General features: G+C 55.6%; 5 protein-coding genes across 5 annotated transcripts; 1 reads left to right on the forward strand and 4 right to left on the reverse strand.

The window, feature by feature from the left end:
• The first annotated feature begins 294 nt into the window (after positions 1-294).
• B0I36DRAFT_325796 (uncharacterized protein) lies at positions 295-633 on the forward strand. The gene has a single exon (XM_046154271.1). It carries the CDS (start codon positions 410-412, stop codon positions 620-622), a length of 213 nt encoding a protein of 70 aa, XP_046011733.1. The 5' UTR covers positions 295-409; the 3' UTR covers positions 623-633.
• Positions 634-4,174: 3,541 nt separating this feature from the next.
• On the reverse strand, positions 4,175-5,563 carry B0I36DRAFT_374961 (uncharacterized protein; the record flags this gene model as incomplete). Its single annotated transcript, XM_046160322.1, has 3 exons — positions 4,175-5,152; positions 5,242-5,304; positions 5,405-5,563. 3 exons carry the CDS (start codon positions 5,561-5,563, stop codon positions 4,175-4,177), a joined length of 1,200 nt encoding a protein of 399 aa, XP_046011734.1.
• A 2,869-nt stretch (positions 5,564-8,432) lies between these two features.
• B0I36DRAFT_245073 (impB/mucB/samB family protein) lies at positions 8,433-10,453 on the reverse strand (the record flags this gene model as incomplete). Its single annotated transcript, XM_046150122.1, has 2 exons — positions 8,433-10,173; positions 10,236-10,453. 2 exons carry the CDS (start codon positions 10,451-10,453, stop codon positions 8,433-8,435), a joined length of 1,959 nt encoding a protein of 652 aa, XP_046011735.1.
• A 292-nt stretch (positions 10,454-10,745) lies between these two features.
• On the reverse strand, positions 10,746-12,588 carry B0I36DRAFT_325802 (palmitoyltransferase PFA5). The gene is made up of 4 exons (XM_046154272.1): positions 12,311-12,588; positions 11,787-12,233; positions 10,832-11,727; positions 10,746-10,764 (listed from the first exon to the last, which is right to left on the reverse strand). Exons 1-3 carry the CDS (start codon positions 12,423-12,425, stop codon positions 10,994-10,996), a joined length of 1,296 nt encoding a protein of 431 aa, XP_046011736.1. The 5' UTR covers positions 12,426-12,588; the 3' UTR covers positions 10,746-10,764; positions 10,832-10,993.
• Positions 12,589-15,238: 2,650 nt separating this feature from the next.
• B0I36DRAFT_374964 (uncharacterized protein) lies at positions 15,239-19,900 on the reverse strand (the record flags this gene model as incomplete). The annotated part of the gene is given in 8 exon segments (XM_046160323.1): positions 15,239-15,589; positions 15,599-16,138; positions 16,160-16,276; positions 16,307-16,915; positions 16,928-17,018; positions 17,037-17,146; positions 17,213-18,135; positions 19,849-19,900. Coding segments are annotated over 8 exon segments (2,793 nt in total).
• Positions 19,901-20,641: the final 741 nt, after the last annotated feature.

The raw sequence follows: 20,641 nt of genomic DNA on the forward strand, positions 1-20,641 counted from the left end.
GGAGAACCCCCCAGTTGGAGGGGCAAGCGCCTGCCGCCCAGGGGCGGCGACGCTCATCTCATGGTGGGGCATACCTGTCAAAAATTCACTTTGTGCCTTGAGCCGGGTGCTCGGCTGTACTGTATTTGTGTTCTGCAGAAGCCTGGCAAAGCCCATCCATACGACTCGTGTTGCGCACCTCGCCATGGCCAACAACATGGAGGCTCTCCAGCAAAAGACGACATCATGTGATTGCCGGCTGACTGTCAAGCTCGCAGAGACGACCCTTCATCTGCACCTCTGTGCTTGCTTCTTCCTCCAGCTACTATGTCTTGAATCGACGAGGACTCGCCCTGAGCACACTGACTCGGGCAGGCACGTGTCCGTGAGCGAGGCGGGCGTGTCCCTTGATACCCTACCATGCTCTGCCATGCCCTGCCATTGCCCATGCATTTGTTTACTTGTCTCTGGTCTCGCCCCCTACCACATGGTCGACCAGCCCGCTTGCCGTCATCGTGCAGGCCCGAGATGGGCACGGACACTGCGACGGCAGATTGCAGATTGTATATCAATTAGTAGTCCCCTGGCAGGTGAGCAACAGCATAATCCAGGGCTCCCAGAGACACAGGGCGCCACTATGTAGTCACAGTAAAGGCATATCGTGTTCTGAATCCAGCTACAAGGTGGACAAAATCACGAGCGCAACAGCTCACCGGTACGGGACAAACTGCGCACACCCTTGCCGCCGCCCGGACTTTTGATCAGAAGGCGGTGACACTCTCAATCTATCTATGCGACCCCCTCGACCCCTGCCCGGGCCTACCAGACCCCCCCTCCAAAATCTTTCTTGGGCTTGAACCCCTGCCCGGCCTGCCAACCTGCCTGCCTGCCCACCAACCCCGCCAAGCTCGCCTTCAGCTCCGCTCACGAGGGGGCGGCAAGAAAAAACCAAAAAGCACGACAAGACCCACTCTGGTTGGAAACGGGAGTTGACAACTCGCAAGTTGCAAAGGTGGCTCATGGACTGTATCCCCCATGCAGCCCCGAAAGTTAGGGACAGGCACTTGCGAGCGATTCTTCTACTGGGAAGAAAACCCGTGGTGGCATTGTCGTCGGAGGACGAAAACAGGCAAACACATCGCCGCAGGATCATAAATCGCGTATTGACACACACCCAACACGCTGGGGAAACAAGCCCAGAAAGCCTTGGATCTGAACATGACCTAGTTGCCTTGACTTTTCTTTTTAGAGATTTGGCCACCTTGTGCAGGGACCAAAACCCAAATGAAAGCATCGTGGCTCATATCCACATGCCTGCGTCGGCCATTTTCTTCACACAGCCAGGTTGCGTAGCATTCGGTTTGTTCCGCGGAACGTGGTCGCAAGGAACCTACACTTCCCAACCAGGCGGCACGCTTCCAGAACTCGTCGGATTGCAAGGCAAGAAAAGCTTTCGTGTACTTGTTGCCAGCCTCACGTCGAGCAGTTGGCTGAGCTCGGGTCCTGTTTTTCTTGGTAAATGAGCGGGAAACTCAACCAGTCAAAATGAAGTACAAGCCAAAAAGAAACAGCCACAGGATCTTGAAAAATGAGATAAATCGAAACAGAGGGGCTCGATGAGCGTATAGACAAAACTGCACTCGTTGTTGTCATGCCCGGGATACTCAATAAGTGGCAAAGACACGTCAAAGTCGTCAGGTGGAATGAGTGTATACACTATGTATTGACGATCTGTCCATGTTCTGATATAGCGATCGCCATAAGTCCAACAGCATCAGATCCAGCGGGAATGGAAAAACCTCTACTCATGAGTTGAGAATCCTAGACACCCCCCGACCGCATATATATCACAGCATCAAATCAGAACACACACACACAGCACAGGGGGACAGCGAAGCAGTTGGCCATTCCAAAAGTGTCTATTCCATTTCCCGATGATAACTGATATCCCAAATCCATAAACTCCTCACAGACCTCGTCGTGCCCCTTCATGCTCTCTCCCGCAAAGATTGCTCCACGTGCAAATCGTCCTTGCACCTTTGCTTTTCATCACCAACACAGAATGACTGATCGCCCTCCCACAGGCCCTTCTCCTCTTGCCCAACCCAATATACATGCCAAACTGACCCTTTCGTCTTCCATCACTCCCAGAGCCCAGTGAACAAAGGTGCTGCCAAGGAAACAAAACAGACGAAGACGATGACACATCAGACAGGTTGAGAGAATGCATAACACCAAAGGCCCATACATCTGGGTCCTGATGAGCACCCGTACTACACATGGCCCCTCACATTATCTCCAAGGGACTGATCAAGCGTCCATGACTTCTCCATGCCACGCCGACATGATTGTCCCCAAACCCACAAAGCCTCACACGTGGCCCATAGAATTTTTGATAAGGGAAACAAAGTTCAAAGAGCAACCATTCGCGCTCCCAGGAATCAAGCAATAAGCAATGGGCCGGCAATCAGTCCAGGAGCGAGTCCTGTGGTTCTCCTGGAATCCTCTGAAGTCCGTGGAAACTCCAGAACTAGGAAGCATAGCGCCATGGTCGATGACAGACTGGACAAAGCTCAGACCGACAGGCTCCTTGGTCCAGGGGAGGGCGTTTCCCGGATGCTGTAAGGGAACCAAAGCATGATCCAATAGGTCAGGGCAGAGAAGTGTTCAGACTGATGAAATCCCGCCGTATCCAGATGGTCGAGAAGGTATGCCAAATCAAGACGAAGCCAGTGTAATGGTGAACAAAGTCCAATGTAATAGGCCCCGACGAGATGTTGAGCTTTAAAAGGGATCCACAAGAAGGAGACGCCGGGTAAGTTTGGCGAGAGGCGAGAGGATCATCCAGGCAGGGCCAAAGTAACTTGAGAAGATCCTCAATAGTAGTAGTCACCACATGAATCGGTCCCGCGGAATCAGAATGGCTTCTGGCAAGTCGATGATGCCTAAGCACCCGAGTATCTCAAGCCGAAGCCAGCTTCCAAGCACTTGGTCCACAACTCAGCATCTAAAAGGTAGAGTGCTTTTGCAAACACGATTTGATTCAAATGGTCGACGGTAGCCAGGTGCTCAAGTATCGTTTCTCGACCGTAGGCGAGGTCCGTATGGTGGTCCGAGTCAAGAGGTGCGCATTCAATCACTACCAGATTGTGTGCTGGTGCCTCAGCTTACCTCAGTGCTGTGGTTGTGATAACCATGAGATGCTTTCATTTTGTACACAGACGAGGGAGCGTCTGGTTCCTGAGCTCCTTGGCCCGCGGCAGCTGCCTGGGTTTGTGGTTGCAAAGCAGGGGCAGTGCAAACTCCAAATGTAATCCATGGATGATCCTGGTTCTGATGGTCCTGCCACGAGGAGGAGAGGCTGGTTGTAGCCATTAGATGTCCAATCCAGATAATCCAGGAGCACAAAGCTGATGTCCGGAAAGGTCCTGTCCAGGAAGAAGATATGGTAGCGGGGTGTCCAAGGAGGTTCAGAAGCTGTTCAGTTAGAAATCATGACACGAGACGACTTCCACGGAAATGCCGGATAAAAATATTGAAGGAGCAGAAAGAAATCCTTTAGTTGTACCATATATATACAACCCGCAAAGCTCACCTTGCTGTCCGGATCTCGAGCCCTGTCTATTAGTGTATCATCCGAGACACCTCATCGTGACACCATCCGTGGTTGCCAAGGACCCAGAGGAAAGCCAGGAAACGAGAAGAAAATCAAAGAGCCTGCCACCGAGCGGCTGGATCCGGACAGCAAGTTGGCCGGCGATATCATTTAAAGCGGCATTAACGCGTTCCTTTCCATGATTGGCGCGACGACGATGCAGGAAAATGGGGGAATTTTGGGCATCCGAATTGGCAACGATTCGCCAGGAGAAGAAGAAAAAAAAAAGACGAAAAAAAACCAAAAGCAACCGTGGAATCCCATCCACATGCAAGTCGTCAAGAAGGAAATCGAGGCCCATCATAATCGTGCGCCAGTCCATCCCGGCAGGAACTTCGTGAATAAGAAAGTCGTCAAGGGCCGCAACCAGGACTCCGATTGATTATCCAAAAAGGTGAGAGGTAGAATCGCGATCTGGTGTATCAAGCTGTGCAAAAACAATCCGGTGTCCAGAATGCGGGTTCGCGCAAGAATATGGCGGGAGAGTCACTAGGAGTACAGCGAACTCGATTGATTGGGCCGGCCCTCACAACGATGTTCCTAATTCGCCCGACGGGAGCCGTGGCGTTCGGACGTATGCCTTTCGGAACCATGGCGGTGCCTGGCGTCTGCACGCTCGACACTTTCGCGCGAGTCCCGCTCACGGCGGTGGGAGCTGGAGGGGGCTGTGGGAGGGACCTGAGTTGCTGTTGTAGTTGACGTAGGAGTCCGCGATGGGGCTGGAGTACCTTCGTATTGTTGTGTGTCCTGAGGATAGCCACCTCGGCCGTAGAATGGATCATGTGGCTGAGCACCGCCAAAGCTTTGTGGTCCTGAAGAAGATCCCGGCGGCGGATAGTAGCCAGGAGCGCCTCCCGTTGCCTGGTAGCCTTGGGGTTGAGGCGGGCCACTGGTAGCATAACCTGCCCGTGTCACAGGTACTGTCGGCGCGGGGACGCCTCTCGAGTCCCGAGGGTCCCGAGGAGGGTACTGGTCGTAGCCACCCATCTGCGTGTCAACATTCTGGCCGGGCCGAACCATGGAGTTCGCTCCTACATCCTGGTATGGCGGGTACTGTCCTTGCTGGGAGAATTGTCCTTGAGGAACCTGGGGGTGTCCAGAGTACGGCGGCATGTTACCAGGTTGCTGCTGATGAGGCGGGGACTGCGCAGGATAGTTCTGAGGAGCACCGTAGCCGGACTGGCCACCGTAGCTTTGAGGCTGGAACGATCCACTAGAGGCGCCAGTGTAACCCGCAGAGCCAGTTCCAGGATATCTGGGGCCAGAGTTGTCATACTGGTCCCGGGGGTCCTGCTGCTGCGTATAGCCTGCTGCGCTGTCGGAAGGTCCAAAATACTGCCGAGACGAATGCGTCTCTGAGTTTCTGTACTGGACTGCAGGGGAGTTAGATTGTCTGCCAAGCATGCTATTCGCGTCTCTCGAGGCCATAGTACCTCCGGCGGTGCTGCGCTGCGCAGAGTGTTGCCGCCTTTCTTGGTCCCACCGAGCAGAGTCTGCCTTGAGATCCTCAATCATGGCCTGTCGCGAGTAGAGTCAATTATACGCCCACAATATACTACTTCTCGCCGGACCCAGCAAGCCACGGCGAGCCGGAGTGGAGTGCTCACTGTTGTCAGATTTCGGTACGCGTTGATGAAGTAGCCCTGGATGATCTGCCCCGTGGTAGGGTTCTATGGGCAGGCGCGGGGCATTGTCAGTGATCGTGTTCTGTATTTGGCAAGGAGGTGACGCCGCCATGGCGAGGTAGATGACGAGGTTTTCCAAACATACCTCATACGTGCCAGGTCGAACGAGCGCATCGTTTCCGAGATAGCGACAGATGTCGGCGGTGATGACTTCGCGGTCGATGCCATCTCTGGGAACGAAGTACTCGTTCTGGCGGCTGGAGGTTGGCGCAGCGGGGGCCGATGGGCCTGTTCTTCTCGACATGTTTCTTCGACGGGGTGTGGGAGTCTGACGAGAGCGCGAGGGTGGAGGAGACACACACGGAGAAGTGGAGGAGGAGACGGTCGATGCAAAGAGCGGAAGAGGGCGCGGAGCGTCGTCGACCTGGCGATGGGATGGGAGGAAGCGGAGCGATGTAGAGGGACGGAGGGTCGTGCGTCGGGCAGAGCGAAGCGCCGAAGAGAGAAGCAGGTGGTCGGGGGGGAAGAGGCAGCAGGCAGGAGGAGGGAGAGCGAGTGGGTGGGCGCTTGTGCTTGTGCTGGTGTTTGTGGAGAGGGGGTGAGGGCCCGTCGGGCGGGTGGTGGTGGTGGCGGTGGTGTCGGTGCTGCCGCCGCACGAGGACGAGGCAGCCTCCGCCAGGCCCAAGAGGGCGACCGAGCAGTCCCAGCCTGCTGTGTGCCACCCAAGCCGGCCGGGCACCGCTCAGGGTCTGACAGCTGGGCAGCCAGGCTCACTCGACAATGGCCAGGCGCATGCGGGCCTGACCTGTCAGGAGCTGCGCACTGGCTCTCGTGATTGGGTTGGGCACGCCTAGATCGCGTCACCAAGGCGCCCACCGACAGGGGTCCTGCGATGGCCTCGAAACCAATCTCGTCAAAGGTGGCGAGTAGTCTCGGCCAGGTCAAGCTGCGTGTTTTGTGTCGCCCAGCAAAGCCTCGTGCAGTCCGGTCCAACCAGTAATGTCTGATCAGCACGCAAGATTCACGGACAGAGACAATGACCACAGTTCTGCCGAGTCGCGAGCTACTTCAACCAGGCCGAGCTGCAATCCTGACCAAGAGGACGGACGATGAGTTTAGTAGTACCAGGCACACGGGGCGGAATCTTGCCAGGTTGCGGGTTGTCCAGATAGACGGACGGCTGGCCTGCATCCCAGGACGAACATAGGCCAATCAACAGCAGGTCGCCTGGTGCAGCCGGGTGGAGGAGCGTGACAGCAGCCTGCGTGCGTGGTCGTGCCTGGTTGGTTGCCAGGCAGGCTGCTGATGCACCTCGTGCAGCACAGTTGCCGTCCTCAAAGCTCTGCGTATCAGTCACCAGCAGCAAAGAGATTGCCGTCGATGACCAATGGTCCTCCGTACCACCGTCGCTCCAGACAGCAGACGTCAGCGTCCTTAGTCTTGGCGTGGACTTCAAGGTCCTGCTTTGGACGATGCTGGTCTGCACTCTGCAACGTCCCGATGCAGGGCTGTCCCGGTTGGCTTGGGTACCAACGGAGTCAGGAGTGGCTCGAGAAGGCTGGGAGATCGTCGGCTTGACGACATAGGGGGGCAGGGCCCTCTCAGGCTCGCCAGGAATTAACCACGCAAGAGCAACTGCAAAAGACAAAAATGTGCCTCGTTAACTTTGGTCAACAAACAACCTGACCGGATTGCCCGTCCAGTGCGCGCTAACACGTGTTGCTGTACTGAGGACTACCGACTCTCAGTGGTTGACTGAGAAATTTGTAGCTGCCGAGTCGTTTGTTACAAACAGGAATCCGAAGTCCCGGGCTCCGCATCAAGGTCGTGACAAGATTCATCACCTCACGGGCGAAGGATCCGAGCTCTTGAACTGGCCGCGAACGAGTAGCCCCAGTGCTCCGTGCAGAGTTTGTCGCTGACTTAGCCACTGGTTAGATTTTCAGGATCCACCAGTGCTGGAGGTTGGTGTTGTGGATTTGCACACAAGCTTCAAGGGACTAGGGTCAGCCAAGTAACCACGTTGGTTGATCTGAAGTCGAATAGATGTGCAATGAGCCTGCAAATGTTATAGACACAGTTGCAGCCTGTGGCATACCACATAGCTTAACCTCTTGCGGAGATCGCAGCCAGCCTAATATAGTTTTCACAGGCGCTCGATTATTGCCTCAGAAGTAGTCCAATAGGTCAACGGCGGGACGGGGCAGAGTTGCCTTCATCCTGGCGTGAAACATGCAATGCGCACGAGTTGCCCACGTGACAATTGGGAGTTGTGTTGTTCTCTGATTCGCGTGGCCCTGATGTGTCTTGTTTTCATTCGCTCTTGAAATGTGTGCTTTTCTATGTGATATTCCGCCGTCGATAGCTTCAGGAGATAATGCTCCCCGCATGGAGCAATCATCTTTGCGATCACCTCCGAGCTTGAAGGTTCTCGTAGAGCGGCAGCTTGGATCCCGCTGTTCGTTCCCGTTTCGAAAGTCAGACAATATCTGCTGCCACAAGCAAATGTGCTTCTCGAAATGGTGAGAATGCAACGTCTCGTGCATGACTTCACTCAAAAGCAATTTTTGAGACTGTAAGCTCTGCATGCGGAATGCCACTGCAGTCTCTCACCTCAAAGAATATCCTTGCTTCGTGGTGTGAGCGTTCTTGGCAGGATGGTTGGGTACCAATGCGGCGAAGCCTAATTGATGCCGCAGTGGAGGCCCCCAAAAGTCGGTAAGCCAATCAGCCCCATAATTGGGCCAATCCAGATTGGACTTTGACAACTCTGTGTTGCGCAGCTGAACAATTATTGTTTGACAATAGCCCGAACTGCCGCCATGCTCAAGGGGCATCTTCTGAGCAATAACGGATCCGCATGCGTATTGCCAAACTAGAATGCTTGACAAAGACTGCAAGTCTTGAGCTTCTCGGGCCGTGATGACACAACCCAACCTCGAAAGATTGCTGAACACGTCGAGAGCATGCGACGACGATAAAATGCCAAAACCTTATTTGATCCTTCGTCCAAGAATGGGAAAGATCGATGGGATTGTCAGCAGATCGGTCTCCTCCAACGGCGATCTGCCGGGACGGGGGACGGGATGCATGATGATCAAGCTGTTCGTCCTTCAGAGCTGGTCGCTCACAAGCCCGAGTTGAGTTGAGTAAGAGTACTACACAAGCATGTCTCAACCAAACTTCAATCGTTTCTGCCCCTGCTCGAGCTTTCCGGTACTTTTGTTGGACCGCTTCGTAGCCGAGGATGATGCAGCTGCAGTTCCTGGCTTCTGAGATCGTGCCGTTTGCTGAGTGGCTTGGCGTTCCTCTTCCTGCAGGTCTTTGGCAAAGTGCCAGTCCTGGTGACTTTGAAGAGCGATTTCGTCTTCGCACTTGACGTTGCACCGAGGACAGCTTACTGAGGTTTCTTCGGAAATCGGGACATTGATTGGGCGGGCTGCCGAAGTGTCTCCTTGTTCGTCTAGCCACAGCTCCTGGTGAGGATCAGACCCATCGCCTCTCTCACTGGTGTCTATAGGCTCTTCTCCACTCGACGTCTCCTTGCGGAAGAATCGTTGGATGTCCGGGCCATTGGCCCGTTGTCCGGTCTTCGTCATGCGGTCATGTGGTAAAACGCCGGCACCACCTTCGCGAGGACCTCCTGCTACGGCATTGGCTGCACGAGCCTCATCACCTTTGACGAGGAACGCACCTATCCCCATGTTGCCGGTAATGCCATCTTCGAACCCGCCGACACTCAAGCTTAGATTGGCACATGGCCAGACATGGCCTTCGGAGATGATCTGATTCAGGAGGGTCTTAGCAAGATCGAACAGAATAGTCTCGTCGATGGTCTTGCCAAGAGGAATACCGCTGGACCGAGACTTCGTGAGACCTCCATGTCTGTGCTGCAGGTGTATTGTCTTGGGACGCCGTTTGTTCTCCAGCACACCCTCCTCCACCAGGCGCGAGAAGATGTCAGCCACGAATATGCGTAGCCACCTGACGGCCTGGTCTTGGCGATTAATCACTGGGCGGAAGGATTTTGCTGACAGCATGGATTTGATCTGAGTCCTGGGTGTCACCTCGCTTGTGTCGATGCCGCGAATCGTGTTGTATATCCAAATACCAGTGTCTTCGCCCATTTTTGACTTGAGCTGATCCAGAGACACTTGTAGCAAGTCCTTGATGAGTTCCGTCTCGAACCGCACGGCAACCTGGTCGCCAAGCTTGCCACCAAGATTTCGTATCTTCGTAAATTTCATCCCTGACAGGAACTGCTGCACGGCGCGGTTGCGGACCACGGTCTGCTGATTGGGCTTCTTGAAGCCGCTGCCCAACTTGCTCAACATCTTATTGCTCGCAATGCCTGCAGAGCAAGTGTAGCCCAACTTGGCACGGACCTCTGCGCGTATGTCGCGCACCAACTCGGCACCAATAAGGATGGCCACGTCATCCCAGTCCGGATCATCGGCTTCGTCGTCTGCATTGTCCAGATCCACGAGGTTGTCTGCCTGCCAGTCGAGCGCCGTGATGGGAGGGAGCGGCAGCTTCTCGGTGGGGTCATCATACGGCGGCGGGTTCGCGAGCTCTGGGAATCGTTGTAGCATGATTGAATGGATCTGAGCAGACAGGTCCACGAAGACCTCGTCTATTCCTGCCTTTTCGACCTTCTGCTGATTCGCCGGGAGGCAGTCGTGTATCAGCGCGAGAATCTTTCTCGACTCGAGCCTGTACAGATCGAGCGAGACCTTGTGTGTGCCTATGTGCGCAGCCGCATCGTCGTGGTACGCCCATTTCTCGTCACCTTCTTTCCAAGTGGCGACGTGCTGAGCAATGAGACCTGGGCACAGCTTCTTTGCCTCGGTCACGTTGCAATGGCGCCCAATCCCAAACTTGCGGGCGGCATAGTTGACCGCGATCAGTCCTTGCCTGTATCGGACGCGTCAGCATGTATGCAGACATGAGGGCGCTGGTTTATAGTTCCCCCTTACCATTGTTGAACAGCAAGTGGCTGATCATCGGGAAGTCCGAGCCGGACCATCTCACATTGTGCATAGAAGGCATCGAGATCGATGTGAGCAATGACCCGCAGCGGTGAGCTCGTCGAGTATGAGGCAAGCAAGCCCAGTTGACGATATGTAAACTGCGATTTGCGGCGGCCAGTCCCATAGCCTGGCGACGATGCCATGAATTGCGGCGAGGAGCCCATGTCACAGACCTGCTGAAGTGTCAAGGGGAGCAGCACACGGGGCCAACCTGAGCGGCAGCTGCCGCAGAGTCTTTCATGTTCGTAACAAGCCTCTGTAGAGATCAGGCGACAGGGGGCTGACAGATGGCCAGCTCAATTCGTTGATGGCGATCAGGGTTGTCTACTACGTCGCTGCATGGAACACGTCTGGGAACAAACGACGCGACTCGCTGGTCCGCCTGGTGTAAAGTGGTAAAAGTGGGTCCATCGAGGACGTCACTGGAGGCTACCGCAGGCGCGAGTGTTGTAGACCTTTTTTTTTTTTTTTTTTTGGGAGGGAGGGAGGGGACCGTTGAGACTTTTGACACATCAAACTCAAAGCGCTTCTGAGGTATAGGACACTGGACATTACGTATATTTATTTCTAGTCGAGAAGATTTCCTGCTGCGTGTAGTTATAGAGGGAAAGAATATGTTCGTGAACCATATATCGTGCCGCACACCACTGGCCTGGCAGTGCCCGCCTGCCAGGATGGCAAAACAATCAGGAGAAATGGCATCGTCATGTCGTCCGCTGACCACCTGCTTCACGCGACAACAGCTCGCGCATCTCTGATCCGGAGTGTCCCCGTCGTATGGGATTTGATACCCCGTACCGGGCGCAAACGTCATCAAGCACGGGACCAAAGGGATAGAAGCTCTCATGGCTTTCATGGGAAATGCACGGTGACTTGCTGATGGGCAGAAACCAATCCAAGATGTTGCTTCCCATCACCTCCTTCCAGTTCCGCCAGTACCCGAGGTGCCAAGGGTTCTCGCCAGGTTCGGTCTTCAGGATCGCAAAGGTGCGGACTGCGAGCGCATCTCGTGATGTGTGGTCGGTTGATCCAGACCCGTCAGAGAATGTGGCGGGGGTATGTTTGCTGGGTCCATTCGCCTCGCCGTTGAGACCGAGCTCCAAATTAGGTAGCGGGTATGTGACTGTCGGATATGCCAGAGCGCTGGTGGTTGGAGGTCGTGCATCGCGAGGGACAACCACAGCGAGCTGGTAGACTTTGGACGTGGCACCCAGCATATCGACATTGGTCATGTTGAGCAAGACATAGCGCAGTGAAGTTGTTGACATAAGGAATGTGAAAAAGCAGAAGAAGCCGGCAAGAATGATGACGGCAATGACCCGAGGGTCGAGCTCCTCGTTGTTGAGGATCTGATGCCGCAGGACGAAACCCGCGGCTCCAAGCACCACACCGCACAAAGCGCATGTGTAGCAGACGAACTGAACAAAGAATTTGAAGGCTGGTTTCCGGGTCAGCCTGGGGTTCGGGGTTCGGGGTGAGGACATGAAGCCGACTTACAGTTTTGACCGATCATGCCACCTACCCATGGACAAAAGTGATCCATGCGCAGCACGCACCGCTCTATCTCGCTAGAGTGATGGACACGATCCGTCTTCCAGTTGCAGCATTCTGAGCACCATTTTGGCCGGCCGTCGCTCTCGCAGACAAAGACGTCCTTTGTGTAGAACAGCTCGAGGCCTGGACTGTCTGGGTTCCGATCTGGACCAGCGTAATAGGCCCGGCTTTCAAGGCCGCCAGCCTCCTTGGCCGCCTTTGGTTTGCTCTTCTCGATGCGGTTTCGCTCGATGGCGAGGGGGCCTAGAGGCACCAGGCCCGGGTCGAAGCTGATGGTGAGGATGACGCGTGCGTACGAAGCGAGAGTAAGAATCAAGAGGAGGAAGTAGAGAACGAGGATGGCGATGGCGGCGCCTGTGTTGCGGGTTGGTGGTGCGAGAAAGAACGAGACTGCGCGCCGAGGCGAGAGGAGTTAGCCCTGATCCCAACTTTGACTGACCACGGAGGGCGACATGCGCAAGACCTACCGCAAAGAACGGCGACGACGGCGTAAGTGGCATATGAGAAAGCGGCGGCTAAGATGATGGGGATGATGCGGGTGACCCAGCGCGTCGCTGCTCTGGTGCTCTCGACAGGCGGCATGGTCGGCGCATTCTGTGGCAGTCGCTTGAGAGGCAGCTGGAAGAGGCGGATGCAGCAGCGACGACGATGCCGTACGCCTCTTACCGCGGAGGCATGAGGACTGGTGGCTGGCTTTGAAAGAAAGAGCTGCTTGCTGGCTGGTGAGACCAAGATGACGACGCAGATTAGCGCGGGCGGGTGCTCAATGCTGCTGCTGGGACGCTCCGCAACGGCTGCATCGCGCCTTGGCCAGCGGGGGTTCCGTTCCCACTCGTTGCCGTCGAGCCGGTTTGACCAGCGCCCGCTAGCGCACGCGCGATCCCTGTCAGCGGCCTGGAATAGCATGTGCGAGCCTACAAGAGAGATTGCAAGAAACGCCATGGCTGCGTGCCGCAGGAATTGCCCGGCTGTCCATGCCATAATGGTCTGCAGACCCTCGTCTTGAGATCCGTTGATCGCCAAAACAATCTCGCTGCAACCCTTACCCACCGCGTTTCTCTGCGCTTGCGTTGCTCACCCTGAACTGACTGACTGACCAGTTGGGACGAACATGACAGGTCAAGAAACATGATGCCCGAAAGGGCCGTTCCCGTGCCCGAAAGAACGCTGCCGGTCGTGCTCTGGCCCATATTGCAGCAGGCGTGGCTCAGCCACAACGTAATGACTGCTCGTCCTGCGTTGTCGAGTCCTGACGAGGCTGACATCACCCAAGGCAGCCAAGTCAAAACTCGGGCGCAGCCAGATTGCTGCAGTCTGGGACGTTGAATATGATCTGCAGCTGCGAGAATCCTCATGACATTGTGGACAACACACGTCGAGCGAGACCACATCTCTGACCGTCCTGGTGACTACTGTTTCTTCGATTCCCAGCTGCTTCGCCAACAATGGTGTCCTTGAAGGCATCCGCGAAATGTTGGTCCGTGATGCTCAGCCACTCTCCGAGCGGCTTCGGTGAGCCTCGACCGGTCTCTTCACAACCTGGACGCACACCACCCACAACTCCGTCGTCCGTCTTGATAGGTAAAGTAAATGGCGGTCAGGATCAACTTTGCGTCACACACAAGCTCTGGGCCAGGCGGAAAATGCAGTGCTGCGCCCAAGAATTGCGCCCGTTGCGGCAGACTCGGGGCGAGACTGCACCCTGAATCATCACGATTTCGGCCCCCAGGCCGGATGGGCCCCCAGTGATTTACACCGAACTTATCAGTTCCTCTTCAGAGTATTCCTGAAATCGCCGTGGTTCTCGTGGGAATCAAACCATCTATTCGTCCTCGCCCTGTTTTCTTGGTCCGCCTTGTGTTGACTGCCCCCCTGTTCATGATCGTGGCTCCCACAACTTGTCAATGATGTGACAACCTCAGATATTGCGCCGCGGCGCCAGAAGGAGAGCCAAAAAGAATGCTATAAAGTCCTATGGCATCATGATGGCAGACATAAAACCAACATGGCCTCCCGTGCGTGGGCTTCGTTGACGCCAGGCTCGACCAAGACCAGACAGACAGACAGCCACCACCAGCCTCTCACAAACTTGACAGCTATGGGCGATCGCAACGGTCGCTACCAAACGGTAATTTGCTGGTACTGCGTATGTCCTCCATAATCAGATTTTTCTTCAACGTCCTCACAGCTAACCCCCTTTCTGCCAAAAGCATCGCTGCGGCGATGGCGGCTACGGCATGTGGCAACCGCAGTGCGCCACGCCGGATTGTATGCACGAGAGGTGCGGTAACTGCTCGCAGGTTACGCGCAGAGTCAAGAGAGAAAGAGTATGAGCCGGCCCCCTTTGCGCAGCCCCATTTGGACGAGTCACATCTCGGACAGTGGACAGATCCCGACTCAGTGCGCAAGATGGAGTCTAGTAAGAACCGTGTCAAAGTATATAATCGATTGCTGACCATGGAGCAGGATCCCCGATAGACAGCCCCCTTTCGCTCCGGGCATCAACAACCGATACAGTCGAATCCCGAGCGACTATCCGTGGGACCGTCACAGCCCTGCCGAGTCTCTCAGCCTGCGAACATTGATATGGGGTCGTCTGCGGCTCATCCATTGAAACAGGAGCCAAAAGGGACTTCCATAGCCCACGCTCCCGATATTCTCGGGGGAAAGCTCGCCTACCTCTCTCGTGTCCGGCTGGCCGCGAGCGACAAGCCGCTAGATCGTCAAGCAGCCCGTGTTTGACATTGATCTCTCGAGCCCCAACTTCATTTTCCGTACGATCATATAGACAATACCTTCACTCGTTTTTCTTTTCTTTTCTTTCTTTCCTTTTCGCAATAGAGAGACAAGGGGGCAGACACTATATATCTTCCTTCTCAGCCAAGGTGTTCAGAGCACAACAGCCTCGATCAGACTAGATTTCTATTTATTATACCATCTCTTAAGTCATGTAGATAGATAGACACCGCAGCATTCAACCAAGTTGGCAAGAAAGATGATAGAGCATTAGATCAGCTCAGAAGGATCGGGCCTACCTATAGAATAAAACCACAAGGACAATAACACCAAAAAAAAAAACGCAAAACAGTTTCAATTCGAGCTCAATGTATCCCAGAAACTCGAGAATCTTCTATGCTCATGCAACACATGCACTCTCAAAGGCAGAGAACTCAGACTGCAAAGGACTTATCAATAAGGCTCAATATCATTATAATTGCTACAGGGGAAAATGACGAAATGACCTCCAAGTCTCATTCAAGGGAGAAGATGAAAAACGAATACGCCGCGCTATGAAATAACCCAATCGTCGAAGCCCCCGAGAACAAACCTGCCTGCGGACACCACTTCCGAAGGCTCTCTCCATGCCACACAATTGAAGCGCTTGGAGCTTGGCCTCAGGCCACCGGTGGTCCCAATGCTTCCCTCTCTGCCTGTAGTTGCTGCTGTTCCGTGCTTGACCTCGGCGCATTTTCGAGATTTTCTCCGTGAACCGCCTCATCCTCTGCCGCTGGCGTTTCGGTCTGTTCGGGAGCTGGCGGTAGGGGCTTTTCCAACTCTGGAGGCGTAGCAGGGGATACTGGCGATGTATCTGTTGGTGACGCTGTGGTTGGCACCAAATCAAATTCGGGGCCCGGCTCATTACGCCCCTGTGCCGTTGAACTACCACTCTCAGATGGCATCGCCACCGTTGGCTCTAATTGAGCAGCCACGATCGCCGAACTCGGCCTTCGCTCCTGGCGCCCAGCCTGGTCCACGGTGAAGTCATACGAGCTCCACGAGACACGGTGAGGACGAGCACCGCGTGGCAGACTTGATGCTGAGTGGATCGAGCTGACACTCGTAGTCCGGCTGCGAGTCCCTCCACGAAGCTGGCTGTTCCGTATCGCGGGTGGGAAAGCTACTGGCTTGATCTCGTCGACTGGCTCGTCGTCCTCGTCCTCAATCTTGGACAGCCGGCGGACGTGCGAAACGGAGAACGAATGTGTCGTCTTGTGGTGCCGTGACATCGGTGGCGGGAGTGGAAGGTTCATCATATCTATCGGCTGCTCGGGCGTGGCTTCGGGCTGTTTTCCTGTGGCCATCGAGTTCACCATGTATGTGCTCTTTGGCTTTGATCGCCGCTTGTATGACGGCTTTTTCTCGTCCTTGGCGGCCTCGGCCATGTGATCGTAGTACCGGATGCGCAGGTCGTCGAGCTTGTCTGTCACAAAGTATTCCTTGTTGCGATAAAGTGACATCCATGTCGAGATGCAGCCAATAATAATCAGAACCACGACGGCTGTTGTGAGTAGTGCCTGAATGATGATGATTAAGACACCAATGACGGTCGTCACAATGCGATTCAGATCGAAGTCGGGCAAGAAGGCAATCGACATGCCAGTTGTAAGAACCTTTGCCAAGCCAAGGAGCCAGACGGCCAGAGCTGTGTTCCGCTGTCCTTCGTACGGGTTCAGGGCGCATACAATCACAAATGCCAGGACCTCGACCAGGAAAAGGCCAAAAACCTGAGCAAGTGGATTCGCCGCGGCGCCGCCGAGAAAACATGCCCGCACCAGCTGATATGCGGCCCAGCAAGCGAAGAACCACCATCTCGAAATGCGGTAGCGCGCTGAAAGCCAGCCATGCCGCATGATATAGGGCTCATCTTGGTGGGCATTCCGTCGCGACGGGTTTTCGTCGATGAAGTGAAGGCGGAGAAAAGGCAGTGAGCCACGGGGTTTTGTCGCAAACTCGGACTCCTTCAATTGACTCAACCGGACTGGAGCAATAAACGGGATGACCCTGAAAAGCCGCGCCGGGCGTAGCAAAATTCGATCAGTCGCCAAAGCAAACTTGCCATTTTGGAAACGCGCGTGAAGAGCATGCCACACAAGGAAACAAGTGCCTGCAAGGAAGATGACGAAGACAACGGCGGCGACTGCCACCGCAGATGCTCCATCGCCGGTTGCGAACTCGTACAAGGCCAGAGTGCTGATCGGGAAGACTGCCATCAGGCTCGCGCGAAGAATAGCAATAGCCAGGTAGCGCAGCCAACCCGTTCGGTAGAATTGCAGCCGGTCTTGCTTGAGCCACTTGAGCGCTACCATCCCTTCCAGGGCGGCTTTGAAGACGACGGAGCAAAAGAGGACAAGTGCGATGGCAACGAGTGTCCAGATTAACGCCACAACAAAAGCGCTTTGTGCAGGCAGAGACAGCGGCGAGAGGGTCTCTGGGAAGCCCCAGGAGTCTCCTGGAAGTGGCAGACCTGGGCGTACCGGTGCCCCATTCCAGGCATCGTTGTACGACCCAACGGGGCCGATGGACTGCCGTGTTGCTAGAGACCAGGCATCCATATTTCTCCTCGGAAAAGTCGCGCCACCAGTTTTGACCATTCCCATCCATGATGCTCGGCCGTAAATGAGTTGCGTCAAGCCACCATTGTTGTTGAGAACGGTAGATCCTGCTCCGCCCACCTGACTGGCGTTGCCGCTAACCCCAGCAAACGAGTTCACGCTGCTGACGATCTCAGGCGACGGAATCAAACCTGAGGCCCAGGCAAAATTGCTCCACCAAGCCGGCAGAATCGTGGGCCACCGCAAGGACAGAGCACCGGTCAAGAATATTGACTGGAACGTCTCGAAGATGACCAGGACGGACAGAGAGTGGGCATAGTGAGTACGCATGTGCACTATGCTCACGCCATAAGCCGCTGTCGCAAAAGACGCGATGATGGCAACGATGGTGAACACGGCGAGCGTGGATCCAACCGCAGCGGGTTGGGAGAAAGTCTTGCCGTTCTTCAGGCTGGCCTGGAAACACGCGATCTCGGTCTTGGACGAGTTGGCAAAGATCTGGACCCGTGCCAGGCCTTCCACGTCCGGCATGCTGAATGTCATCGGCGGAAAAGCTGAAACCTGGTCCGCTGTGACGGGAAAGACACCTGCCGCCCCGATGGTCTGGCTCGCCCGCATCGGGCAGAGGCTGGTCATGCCATTCTGGCAGGGGTCGATGATCTTGCTGAACCTGCTCTCTCCATACGTGTCCAGCGAGAAGTGCAACATGACCTCCTCGCTGCGGATGTTGGTCCTGCCGTCCAGATGCAAGAGGATCGTGGCATTGTCCCAGTACAACGCGGCATCGAAATTTGTGATGTTGAGCAAGCTCTCCCCGCCGAGGCAGTCGCCAAAGTCGCCAGTGTACAGTGTCGGCGTCCTGTCTGGTGCCAGCTGGTCGTTTGCATAGCCATCAACGCTCGTGCCGTTGACGTAGTCGATCGTTTGCGCCGAGATATAGGGAAGCAGGCCTGCACCGCCTATGGCGGCCAGCGTCGAGGCCGTCCACGGTATCGTGCGTCGCATTGTTACCGTGTTGCTTGTCGATCCATGAGGGCTGCGGATGTGACGGAGAGCGATTTGACGGGATGGCCTGAGGAGCCGACCGCGGGTTCTGCGTGTATAGCTCTATTTTCCGGATGATTGTCACTCAGGGGTCGTGAACGTCGCCTTAGCTTGCGGGAGCTGCACCGTGGCGGAGATCCGTGGCGCTAAGAAGGTTCGATTGTCGCCGCGTTGGTGAGATGTGGCTTTTGGGGTGGTTGCTCACGCCGGTCGTCGCAGGCGCATATCGTCGAGGGTGCTGGCGACTGCGGATGATGCCGTTGGCGAACACAAGCCGAGCTGGCTGGCGCAGTTGCGGTCTTTGACGGGGAAACGGGCGCGACGACGTGGGTGGTGGAGAGTACAGCAGCGAGCCGAGATAAGGTGGTTGACGTGAATGGCGCATCTGCCGGATGCGACTAGGAGCGGAGTGGGGATGGGCTGGTGCTGTGCCCTGTCTGTCTCGTGCTATCCGTCGGGGGTCATGGGTCAACCGCCGACAATGATTCGACGAATTCCAGCTGTGCCACTCACTGCTGGACAACCCGGTACGTGCCGGGGGAAACAATCGTGCTGCTGCGGCGCGCAATGGCTCGCAGATGGCAAGATAGGGAGGGAGGAGCAGGAGAATGAGTGCAGTCGGTACCTAGGCGGGATGCAATGCTTGCTCGTGGCTCAGGACGGTCGAACTCCTGCACTGTGGATGACTCGCCAACTAGGTACTTTCCGCCCTTGTGCCACGGGCAGTCTCGTCAAGGTACTGCCTCTGGCTGGCTGCCGCATCTACAACCCTGGAGTGGTCAGGCTGACGATGGAGGTCGATGGGGCGTGTGGCTGGCAGTCGTGCCAACCAGGGCCGGATGCAGTGTCCAATAATCCTCCATCCCTAGCACACATCCTTCTGGGCAGGTACCATGTGCCCAATCGGTCTGCTCGAATGCAGCCTCGAATTGCACGACAATGGGCTACACGGCGGGCCGAAGCGAGGATTGTGCTCACGTTCGCGAACGGCTTGCCAAAACAGGGCGGATGTGGCTGGACTACGAACGTACGCACCGCACTTAAGGGGCGGCGCATTCCAGCCAGGCTGTCAACGCTTCCGAAGCGTTGTTCCTGCGTTCCCGCCTGGCCCACGTAATCCTGCGGCCCTTGCCAGCGCCATTGCGAGACGTCACCTCAAGCGCCTGGCCGTGGCTGTCGTGCCCCGCCTGCATCGAGTGTCTGAAGAGAGCGTCTGGTGACTAAGTCATTCACAGCGTGGCCGCCGCCATGCAACAGTCGGTCCTCACGAGACCACACCACCCATGGTATATTCTGCTCGTGCATTACAGCCACGGCCGAGGACTTCTACCGGAGCTGATTCTGGCTTCGGCTGTTACACGCACTGATGTAGCTCAATTCTGCCCACGGTATGAGCGTAGTTTGGCACCGCGTGCCTCCCAATGGCTGACAAATCACCTCAAACCTGAGCTTCACCATGAGGCGCGCCAGTCATCAAAATCGCATCCTTTCGCAACATCAGACGCTCCTGCCGTGATGAGGCTCACGTCCTTCATTGTGTGCCACCAGCCGATGGTCTTTCTTGAGGGAGGCATCTATGGCTGTGTACTGCAAAGTCTACTTGACCCTACTTACCTTAAGGTACTTACGGGGTAAAATGGCTTGGTCGGCGACCGAGTCATTAGGGTAGTGATATCGCATTGTGTGCGATGCTTGTGGCGATGAAACAACGCACAGCTCAGCTTCGCGACTCTTGGACAACGCCCTAAATGTCACAGAATATTTTCGTAGCTGCAATCACGATGCGGCAAGTTTCATAGAAAGCGGCTCCACTTCGTTGTCCACACACTTGTGGGCAGCGACTCGCGCGATCGCTGCCATGCGGAGCGAGCTGCAGCAAGGTTGTGAAAAACTTCTCTAGCGTGCGGCAGATGGAAGAAGGTAGTGCGTGTCCTGCCACGGCCCAGAAAGAGGGAGAAAAAAAAAAGCTTGTCGATAAATGAGGCAACTTCAAGGTCGTGCTGCAATGGCCGTCCGGATCTCGGGACCGTCCGGCGGCTCGCAATGCGGATGTCCGCTGACGCAATGCGGAGGCCCGCGTGGGAAACACCTGCCGGTGCCGGGACCAGGCTGCTAGCCGGCCCAAAGGCGAGACCTTGCGCGGCCCGGTATCATTGAATGGTATTCGATTTTCGACTGTTGCTGTTGATCATGGGTGACAAGAGGCCCGCAAACGACATGAGGCCGAGGCCCTCGCAATTTCTCCTCATGCGAAGGTTGTGCTCAAGTTTCGTTGTTCTTGTGCCGAGTTGTGCCAGATCCTGCTTGAAGAACGGTGGTCCACAGAAGCCAGCACGGCTGATCGTCGCATTACATGGTCATTTTAGGTATCTATCGAGCCAAATGCAGGTGCCGGGCGCAAAGGCGAATGTTTGGGGGCTG

Source organism: Microdochium trichocladiopsis, assembly GCF_020744255.1.
Source record: "Microdochium trichocladiopsis strain MPI-CAGE-CH-0230 chromosome Unknown B0I36scaffold_6, whole genome shotgun sequence".
NCBI classification, from domain to species: Eukaryota; Fungi; Ascomycota; class Sordariomycetes; order Xylariales; family Microdochiaceae; genus Microdochium; species Microdochium trichocladiopsis.

Bases quoted from the DNA above. Each gene is read 5' to 3' on its own strand.
- B0I36DRAFT_325802 (XM_046154272.1), bottom strand. From the start codon at position 12,425: ATGCCGCCTGTCGAGAGCACCAGAGCAGCGACGCGCTGGGTCACCCGC. The intron at 12,234-12,310 runs GTAGGTCTTGCG...CTCGGCGCGCAG, and splicing joins CGTCGTCGCCGTTCTTTGCG to TCTCGTTCTTTCTCGCACCA. The intron at 11,728-11,786 runs GTAAGTCGGCTT...CCCGGAAACCAG, and splicing joins TGGCATGATCGGTCAAAACT to CCTTCAAATTCTTTGTTCAG.
- B0I36DRAFT_325796 (XM_046154271.1), top strand. From the start codon at position 410: ATGCCCTGCCATTGCCCATGCATTTGTTTACTTGTCTCTGGTCTCGCC.